At 36.6% G+C, this 11,083-nt stretch overlaps 1 protein-coding gene across 1 annotated transcript; it reads left to right on the forward strand.

Annotated features, from left to right (window-relative positions):
• Window positions 1–9,122: 9,122 nt before the first annotated feature.
• Window positions 9,123–10,863, forward strand: LOC143543302 (uncharacterized). The gene has a single exon (XM_077035656.1). It carries the CDS (start codon window positions 9,187–9,189, stop codon window positions 10,861–10,863), a length of 1,677 nt encoding a protein of 558 aa, XP_076891771.1. The 5' UTR covers window positions 9,123–9,186.
• The last annotated feature ends 220 nt before the right edge of the window (window positions 10,864–11,083 follow it).

An 11,083-nucleotide genomic window follows, 5' to 3' on the forward strand; every position in this document is an offset into this window, starting at 1 on the left:
TATATTTATGATTAATATCTTGAAAATTAGTTTTTATACATGTCTATGTTTTTGTTTACACATATGTAAATTTGTTAGTATATAAGTTTTACACATATGTAAACTTGTGATTAATATATGTAATAAAAAATTTATACATAAAAGATGATAAAACTATTCTTAAATAATGTTAATATACAAAAAAATAAAAAAACGTTTAGTTATGAATTCCTAAGAGTTCTTAACTTTTTTAGAGTTCTTAAATGATACCAACCCTATATATATATAATTTTTTTTTATTATTGAGTGTAGTTTTGTCATTTTGCACTGACTTAACTGAAAATTTTAACGAAGTTAGCTGTTAAGGACTACCCTAGTTACAAAATCCATACATCTGGATCACCTTAATAATAAGTTTACAGCTACAAGGATTAAGTTTGTTATTTCTTAAGTTTGAGGAACATAAACAAGTGTGCAACATATGCAAATCAGATGGACCAACTATGCAGTTAAGTTAAATTATTATATATATATATATATATCAAAAATCATCTTTTTACACCCACTCACTAAAATACTGCTCATGAAAAAATCACATTTCAACCGCACACTTCATCAGATCTTCAACATCTAGCCAAACACGTGGTATCACATGTCCTCTTTTACTCTTCTCACACTCTCTCTCTCTCTCACACACTTACACTTTCGCCGGCTGTCTTTATGTACTATCCGATTCAAAATCATCGCCGCTCCCATGTTCCTGCTAGGTTTCCCATATTAATAATCTGATTCGGATCCCTAGGTAGCATCGGACGACAATGGTGTGGTGGTTTAGTGCTCGGGTGGTTGTGTTCACCGTCACTAGGACCGGTTATTGCGTTTCATGACCCTAGCCGGCCCGGTTATTGCGTTTTGTGACACTGCTCAGGTTGTCAAAACTTATAAACCCGCCATCTGTCGGCTCAGATTCGGGACCCTTGGCGGCGCCGATGGGGTGGTGGCTGCGAGACGTCTGTGGAGGTAAAAGGACAAAAATCATTTATACGTTAACTTTCCCCTATATATATATATAGATATAGATAGATAGATAGATAGATATAAAATATACAACAATTGTTATAATATTAGCCTTAATTACAACAATATTATTGAAGTAAAATTTGAACAAAGAAACAAGAGGATAAAAGGAAAAGATGAGAATGTGTACTAGGGATGATATTTCATTTACATTGTAGTATTATTTATACTACGTAAATGTGAAATTGCCGACAAACTCAAATTATTATATTTTTACTTGGAGTGTTCATGTGACCATAATTTAGACAATTGTGAAAAAGGTGTCATACAACTTGCACAATTCGTCGGTGGATTCATAACACTCCCCCTTGGATGACACCTTTTCAAAACTTCGGGGTCTTGAAGTACTGCCTCATTAAAAACCTTGCTAAAGGAAAACCCAATGGGAAAAAAAACTTTAGCTAAGGGAAAAAGAGTGCAGTATATAGCTCCCCCTCAAATTGCAGGTCGTTACATTGTTCGTACATGGCGCATGCCAATATCATGAACATGTTTCCTGAATGTTGCTGTGTGAAGTGCTTTTGTGAAACGATCAGCTGAGTTGTTGCTGGACTGGACATATCTCATTTCAACCTGATTGTCTTTAATAAGGTCTCGAGTATACTCAAAGTATCTTGGTGGTATATGCTTTGTTCTGTCACTTTTGATATATCCTTCCTTCATTTGCGAGACACAAGCTGCATTATCTTCATAGATAGGAGTTGGAATTCGATCTTTCTCTAGTCCACAAGAAATCAATATGTGTCGTGACATAGATCTTAACCATACACATTCTCTTGAAGCTTCATGCAATGCAATGACTTCAGCATGATTTGAAGATGTTGCAATGAGTGTTTGTTTCTGAGAACGCCATGAAATCGCAGTTCCTCCATTCTTAGATACATATCCAGTTTGAGATTTTGCTTTATGGGGATCAGATAAATAACCTGCATCTGCATAACCAACTAACCCTTCTTTTGAATCGTTAGGATAAAATAAACCTAAATCAACAGTTCCTTTTAAATACCGAAAAATATGTTTATTGCCATTCCAATGTCTTTTAGTAGGAGATGAACTGAATCTTGCCAATAAATTAACCGCAAAAGAAATGTCAGGTCTTGTACAGTTAGTAAGATACATAAGTGCTCCAATTGCACTGAGGTATGGTACTTCGGGACCAAGAATCTCTTCATTATCTTCGCAAGGACGAAATGGATCATTGTCAACATTGAGTGATCTAACAACCATCGGTATGCTTAAAGGATTTGCTTTGTCCATATTGAAACGTTTTAAGAGTTTCTCAGTATAAGTTGACTGATGCACAAGTATCCCATTATGCATATGCTCAATTTGTAAACCAAGACAATATTTGTTTTTTCCAAGATCTTTCATTTCGAATTCTTTTTTTAAAAGAGCAATTGCTTCATTAATTTCTTTTTGTGTCCCAATTAAATTTAGATCGTCAACATACACAGCTATGATCACATATCCTGATGTTGTCTTCTTGATGAAGACACATGGACAAATAAGATTATTTGTGTATCCTTTGCTTATCAAATAATCACTCAAACGATTGTACCACATCCTTCCAGATTGTTTCAGTCCATACAAGGATCTTTGTAATTTGATGGAATACATTTCCTTAGGCTTTGAGCTTATTGCATCGGGGAGTTTAAATCCTTCGGGAATTTTCATATAGATGTCACTATCTAGTGATCCATACAAGTAAGCTGTGACAACATCCATAAGGCGCATCTCTAAATTTTTAGAGACTGCTAAGCTGATTAAATATCTAAACGTAATAGCATCCATGACAGGAGAATACGTTTCTTCATAGTCAATTCCTGGCCTCTGAGAAAAACCTTGAGCTACAAGTCTTGCTTTATATCTTGTAACTTCATTTTTCTCATTTCGTTTTCTCACAAAAACCCATTTATATCCTACAGGTTTCATTGACTTTGGTGTAATGACAATAGGTCCAAAAACCTTTCGATTGTTTAGTGAGTTTAATTCAGCTTGCATAGCATCTTTCCATTTGTTCCAATCTTGTCGATTTTTACAATCATCTACAGATTTTGATTCAGGGTCATCATTTTCTTCCATGATATCGCTTGCCACAGAATAAGAAAATATATCATCAATATTTTCCATTTCATCTCGATCCCACATTATATGTGATTTACCATAGTTTATTGACAATTCTTTATTGGAATCATTTATTTCTTCCTGAGGAAATGTTATATCATTTATTCTTTCCTGAGGGAATGTTATATCATTTATTCTTTCCTGAGGGAAGGTTTTGTCAATCATTCCTTCCTTAGGGTCAGTATCCTTCTCAGAACCCTTTCTTTTTCGAGGATTTTTATCCTTTAAACCGATTGGCCTTCCACGTTTTAAACGTTTTTGAGATTCATGAGGTGCACTATTATGGTTTTTCTTGCTTGGAATCTCAACTCTAGCTGGAGCATTAGCAGCTGGTATATGAGATTTAGTGACCCTGTTTATATCAGTAAATGCATCAGGTAATTGATTTGCAATTTCTTGTAGATGTATTATTTTTTGAACCTCTGTCTCACTTTGTTTTGATCTTGGGTCTAGGTGTAACAATGATGGCACACACCATGATATATCTCTTTCTTGCTTTTTCATTTCTCCCCCTAATGTCGGGAACATTGTCTCGTTAAAATGACAATCAGCAAAACGTGCTGTAAATACATCACCTGTTAAAGGTTCAAGGTATCGTATGATGGAAGATGTTTCATATCCAACATATATTCCCAACCTTCTTTGGGGACCCATTTTTGTGCATTGTGGTGGTGCAATAGGAACATACACAGCACAACCAAAAATTCTAAGATGAGAGATATTTGGCTCATTTCCAGAAACAAGTTGTGTGGGAGAGTATTTATGATTTGCACTTGGTCTCACGCGGATTAATGATCCAACATGCATAATTGCATGACCCCAAATAGAAACAGGGAGTTTTGTCCTCATTATTAATGGTCTAGCTATTAGCTGTAGGCGTTTGATCAACGACTCGGCTAAGCCATTTTGTGTGTGTACATGAGCAACAGGGTGTTCTACAACAATCCCCACAGACATGCAATAATCATCAAAAGCATGTGATGTAAATTCTCCCGCATTATCAAGCCTTACTCTTTTAATGGTATAATCTGGAAAATGTGCACGTAATTTGATAATTTGAGCAAGAAATTTTGCAAAAGCAACATTACGAGTCGATAAAAAAGAGATATTAGACCATCTGCTGGATGCGTCTATTAAGATCATGAAGTATCTAAATGGTCCACATGGTGGATGAATTGGTCCACATATGTCACCTTGAATTCTTTCAAGAAACATTGGTGTTTCTTTATCGACTTCTAATGGCGAAGGCCTTGTAATTAATTTTCCAAGAGAACAAGATGTACATTGAGGCATTTTATCTATTTTGTGGATCTTTTGACCTTTCAGTGGATGCCCATGTGTATTTTCAATGATCTTTTTCATCATTGTGGATCCTGGATGGTCTAATCTGTCATGCCATAAGTTTATGATACCAGAATCGCAACAATTTTCTTTGACTGCCATATGTGCTTGAGGCACATTTATATATGTATAATGCAAACCAGAATGGAGCATTGGCAATTTTTCCAATATTTGATCTTTGCTTATGATATGCAAATATTTTTCATTACTAACAGTCCTTGACTGAGTATCATATCCATTATGATATATGTTTCTGAAACTCAACAAATTTCTTGTTGATTTTGGGGAAAATAAAGCATTTTCTATTTTGAGCTTTGTACCATTTGGTAATGCTAAATTAGCCTTTCCCACTCCTTCTATCAAATTTATAGGACCTGATATTGTATTGATGATCCCTTTTGTTGGTTTCAGTTTATAAAAATATTTTTTAGATCTAAGTATAGTATGCGTGGCTCCACTATCCGCTATACATATATCTTCTTCATTTGTTTGATCTTGTGCTCCGGTGATTTTCATTTTAAATCTTGAAAAATATTAAGAAAAAAAATAAGTGTATAACGAAGACATATGATATTTTAATAAGAACTTTATTTAATTGAAACATAAGTAGTACATGAAAGAGAAACTACATAATTAAAGATAATGAGAACACACTTAATAACTGCATCTAATTATAGTAGTCAAGCAACTTTGTTTCAAAGTTCTACCCCAAAGTCTTCAACGCTCAGCTCAGCATTGATATTATTAAAGTTATCAACATGGTTCACTTCTTTCTCTTTTCCTTTTAGAGAGGCTTGGTACAGTTCACACAGATGTGGAGCTGTGCGACAAGCCTTTTGCCCAGTGGTTTGTACTTCCACATCTAAAACATGAAGTGCCATTGTTTTCGGACCTACCAGCTTCATTCCATTTATTTTGGTGGTTGGAATTGGTATTGTGTGGGACATGATAATTATTGGCTCTCTGGTTACGACCACGACCACGACCGTAAGAGTTATTGTTTCATTTGAATGGATGCTTACGATCATTAAAATGCCTTTTGTCAAAATGACCACGTCCACGTCCACGGCCTCGTCCTCGACTTTGTTTCCATTTATGATCAGAATTTTTATGAGAACTTTTGTGAGCAACATGTGCTTCTGGTATTGCTAATGAACCCGTGGGACGAGATTGATGATTTTTCATCAATAACTCATTATTTTTCTTTGCTACAAGGAGTAATGCATTTAGATCAGAGTATCTCCTAAAATTCTGTAAACGATAATGTGTTTGCAAGTTTATATTTGATGCATGAAACATTTAGAAAGTTTTCTCTAACTTTTCTTCCTCTGTTACGGGATACCCACAAAATTCTAGCTTTGAACAAATTCGGTATAAAGCAGAGGTGTAATCATTTACCCTCTTAAAATCTTGGAACCTAAGACTGTTTCATTCATCTCTAGAAGTAGGAAGTAAAACTTCCTTTAGATGACCGAATCTGCTTTTCAAATCTTCCCATATCATATATGAGTTATCATAATTAAAATACTCATGCTGTAGTAATTCATCAATATGTTTATGGATGAAAACATCAGCTCTTGCTTTATCCTGGTCAGAGCAATCATTGTGTTCTTGGATTGTGTCTAACACATCCATAGATTTTAAATGTCTTTTGACATTTGCTGTCCAAGACATATAATTTTCTCCAGAAGTGTTGAGTGCAGGGAATTCGAGTTTTGCTATATTTGACATTTTGTTGCTTTGTGTCTATTACCTTTCTTGGTTAGGATATAAGCGACTCGTGCTGATAACGTGTTATAATATTAGCCTTAATTACAACAATATTATTGAAGTAATATTTGAACAAAGAAACAAGAGGATAAAAGGAAAAGGATGAGAATGTGTACTATGGATGATATTTCATTTACATTGTAGTATTATTTATACTACGTAAATGTGAAATTGCCGACAAACTCAAATTATTATATTTTTACTTTGAGTGTTCATGTGACCATAATTTAGACAATTGTGAAAAAGGTGTCATACAACTTGCATAATTCGTCGGTGGATTCATAACAATAATAATAATAATAACAACCATACTAAAATAATGTGTCTATCGCTTTCATATATCCACTTTAAACGTTAAAAACCACTACTTTGTAATTTTAACATCACCTATTTGTTCAAAGAAAGGTACGTGATACATGACGACGAACGCACATCAATTTAACACACCCTTTTCAAACACTTGACATTTGAGGATATTATTATTGGTTACGACCGGCCCTTACGTAACAAAAAAACAAACAATGGCGCCAATCAAGCACCCTACTAAAAGATGCTTATTTTAATTGATTTGTTCATTAATATACGAACGTGAAATAAAACATGTTTCGTATAATCACTGATGGCCGGGGCGAATCTAGCATGGTTGAGAGATAGTCAGTATTATGTCGAAATATAATTTTTAGTGTAAAACTTTCTTTTCAGGGAACAGCTTCACTAGGGCCCCCCCCCCCCCCCCCCCCGCTCAGTCGAAAATTTGTATACGTGGTGTAAATTTACCCGTTTTTGGCCGGAAATTTGAGCCCGGCCCCCGAGTTTATGATTTTCACTATACATTACCCGTTTTTGGACGAAAATTTGAGCCCAGCCCGCCCGAGTTTATGATTTTCACAATACATTTTGAGTCCGGCCCCCGACAAACTTGTCCAAGCTTTGCCACTGTTTAGTCATTTTTCGTTTTATGTAAAGACTAGCCTTAAACAAAATTGTTTAGCTTGGAAGACACCTGAACTTTTATTGTAGATTCGCTAATGAAGATGACATACAAATAGTTGTAATTGAAAAAAAATACGGAGTAGGAAAGCAATAAAAATGTTAAAAAAATTTGTTGTCAAGTTGTATAATATATTAGCATTAACATTTTTTTTAATAAATGTCAACCCTCTTTGTTTAATTAATTTTGTATATATAATTGATGAGTAAAGCATAATGCATAATTATTAAAAAAAATGTATATTGAAATGATAATTAGGTAATGATTAAAGATTCATTCTTACACATTTGAAAAAATAAATAAATAAAATACTACAATGTTTACAACAACTCACTTATTTTATTTTTATTTGTTTCTTTTGCTACATTAAGGCTACTTGTCATGAGAAGCTAAAGAGAGTTGTAAAGTTAAGGTGGTCGGGTCTTAACGTCAGTGACACCATGCCGGTCGTAAAGGACACGGCGTTATGGTGGGTTAATTAGCATGGTAACGGGGCTTTTAACAATGAATGGTGTGACGCCCCTGGATAACCAATCACACTTATTTCTTTATTTCTTTTTTTAATTTTATTTAATGTCTAGTTAAGCTATGAGTTAACAAATGGGTTAGTTAAAACTTGGGCTGTTCAAAAAGCTCGAGGCTCGTAGCTCGGGCTAGTGGCTCGCTCGATAAAAGCTCGAATAAAACTAGCTAAAAAAACTTGATTTGAAACATCCTGAGCTAAGTTGACTCATTTTTGAAACGGAGCCAAAATCGACCTAGGCTCGGCTCGTTGGCTCGATCTTAATCTCGTTTAACTCCAAAATTGAGCTAGAGCCTTAGTTGAGTTGTCCCGTTTAATTTCGAGAGCTCGAAACCACTCTGGCTCGACTCGTGAACAACCCTAGTTAAAACCCCACTGCCTATGTGACGGTGATGTCACACTTTAACTAACTAGCAAACTCTCTTCCGCAACAATTAGCCTAACAGTATCAATTTTTGTCCTTGTGGAGCTAACAACATCTACAATTTTTTCTTGCCCATAAAATGTAACCGTATTAAACAAGTGGTGTTTGTAGGTGTACATGCTAAATCAAACGCACATCATATCATGTTACACAATATACCCACACAAGACATGTTCTTTCGCAAGTTACCATTTCCATTTAACCCGAAGATCTGTTGACAAACTTCTTTTTTTTAACAACTTAAGTTTATTTTATTTATTTTACCTCATGTCATAATCAATTTGTTATAACCCACACACCTTTGCGAACCAAACTAACATAAAATCGTTGTAACTTTTGTATTGTCTAGGTGTTGTAACAAATTCACACGTAGAAAAATCCCTATTGGCCAGAGGCGTAGGCAGCTTTAGGCGATGACGAAGCTCAGACTACGGTATCAGAGGGGGACTTAAAATGTATTAAAACAATTCATAAACGAGGGGGGCCGGGCTCAAAATTTCGTTTCAAAACAGTTAAATTTACACTACGTATAAAAACTTTCGGAAGAAAACGGGTAAATTTACACTACTACGCCAAAAAACAGGGGGGGCGGTGCCACCCCGGGCCCTAACAATACTTTGCCTCTGGCTCTAGGGGAACAGGTTCGGCCGAACTCATACAAAGTTTTGTTTTAATGTTATATATTAGTGTATTTTGACATCAAACCCGTAGAAAACCTAATTCTAAATGATAAAAAATCGATCGTTCATCACTTGAAATTTTTTGAACCCGTAAAAAAAAATTTATAGCTACGCCACTGTGCTGAATTACAGTTCGTTGTAACGACACCGTTTTAATCATGTTAAACATAACGCGTGAGTTGTACTCTCTCTGTCACAATCCCGTTATTAATTCTTAAAAACATGAAAACTTCACATTCATTTCGCCGTCATTTCACTCTCATCCTCTCCGGCGACAATGAAACTATCAGAAAACGAAGCTGACGTCATCGAAGCTTCCATCACTGAACTCATTCAAACCCTCACGAACTCCATCACTCACACAATAATATCCTTCAAAGGCAAATGGACAAGCATTGGTTCAAAGCTTTCCGATCTCAAAACCCTCGTTTCCGACCTCAATAACTCCCCAACAACCACTCTCTCCGTCAACCTCCTCCGCTCCGTCTCACAAACGCTCTCCGAATCTCGAGATTTATCAGTTCTGTGCCGTTCAGCTAACCTCCCGAAGCTGAAGACACAGAACGACGTCGATTCGGTATCTGCCAAACTCGATAGTCTAATTAAAGACTTACGAGTTTTAACCTTAACGGAAAACAGTGTTCGAATCGACGTCTCTGTTTCGACCGGCTCAGTCGGAGTTTCCTCAACTGAGCCGGTACGAATACAGACTCGGAATATTATTATTGGGTTACAGGTAGGTACAACAGAGTCTAGAAACTCTGCTCTGGAGCAGCTGTTAATGCTGCTCCAGGGAAATGACAAACATGTACTTATTGCTGTGGCGCAGGGCGTGGTCCCGGTGCTGGTACGGCTACTGGACTCCACCTCTGCGCCACAGACAAAAGAGAAAGCTGTAACCGCTATCGCTAGGGTTTCAGCTGTTGACTCTAGTAAGCATGTTTTACATTCCGAAGGCCTTGTTTTGTTGCATCACCTTCTCCGTGTTCTCGAATCCGGAAGCGGATTCGCGAAGGAGAAGGCGTGTGTTGTGCTTCTAGCGTTGTCCCAGACGAAGGAGAACGCTAGAGCGATTGGATCTCGAGGCGGGATTTCGTCGTTGTTGGAGATTTGTGAGGCGGGCACGCCGAATTCGCAAGCGATTGCAACTGGCGTGTTACGGAATATTGCGGATGTTGTTGAGAATAGAGAAAGTTTTATTGAAGAAGACGCGATTTCGGTGCTTTTGACATTAGCTAGCTCGGGTACGGTTTTGGGACAAGAGTATTCGATTGCGTGTTTGAGTAATCTTGTTAGGGATGATGATAATCTTAAGCTGTTGATTGCGCGTAAAGGGGCAATTGTTAGTTTGAGAACGTTTTGGGACTCTGCCAGCTCTGGTACTAGTGTTGGAATTTTAGAAGTTGCCGTCGAGTTTTTGAAAACCCTAGCTTCGGACGAACGATTGGTGGAAACGATTATTGTTAACGATTTTATACCGAGGCTTATAAATGTATTGACATGTGGTGTGTTGGGTGTAAGGATACAATCTGCGAAAGCGATTTACTGGCTCGGTTGCAGAGCGAAAGGGAGAAAAGAATTGGGGGGAAACGGGTGCATACCGCCGTTGATAACAATGTTGGAAGGTAAAGCGGTCGAGGAGAAAGAAGCGGCGTCGAAGGCGTTATCGATACTTTTGGTTTATTCAGGGAACAGAAGGATTTACAGGAAGGAACAAAGAGGGATAGTAAGTGCAGTGCAGCTTCTAGATCCTTTAATTATAAATCTTGATAAGAAATACGCCGTTTCGATGTTAATGTCGTTAACCTGTTCGAAGAAATGTCGCAAACAGATTGTGAACTCGGGTGGTTTGTTGTTTTTACAAAAGCTCGTTGAAATGGACGTTGAAGGTGCGAAAAAACTGCAGGAAACGATTGGCCCCGGGAAGCTATGGGGCGTTATCGCAAGGCGTTAATTCGGTATTCGGTAAAGATCATAATCTTTTACATAATCTGTATTTAGTTATGGTTTGTTCATAGTTTCTTGCTAGTAATCTTTTAGTTAACAAGTCAATTTAATTCTTATTAGTTTAGAGTCTACTGAGATATTATGTCTATCTTTGTTTGGCGAGCTGCTTTGGATTAAAGTTGTAATATTCTCAACCAAAACTTAATAAGTTAATAAAATATAGTAAT

The sequence above is a fragment of the Bidens hawaiensis genome, unplaced genomic scaffold (genome assembly GCF_021521415.1).
Source record: "Bidens hawaiensis isolate Kalapana, Puna unplaced genomic scaffold, B.hawaiensis_p1.1 tig00013117_1, whole genome shotgun sequence".
In the NCBI taxonomy this organism is placed as follows: domain Eukaryota; kingdom Viridiplantae; phylum Streptophyta; class Magnoliopsida; order Asterales; family Asteraceae; genus Bidens; species Bidens hawaiensis.

Bases quoted from the DNA above. Each gene is read 5' to 3' on its own strand.
- LOC143543302 (XM_077035656.1), top strand. From the start codon at position 9,187: ATGAAACTATCAGAAAACGAAGCTGACGTCATCGAAGCTTCCATCACT.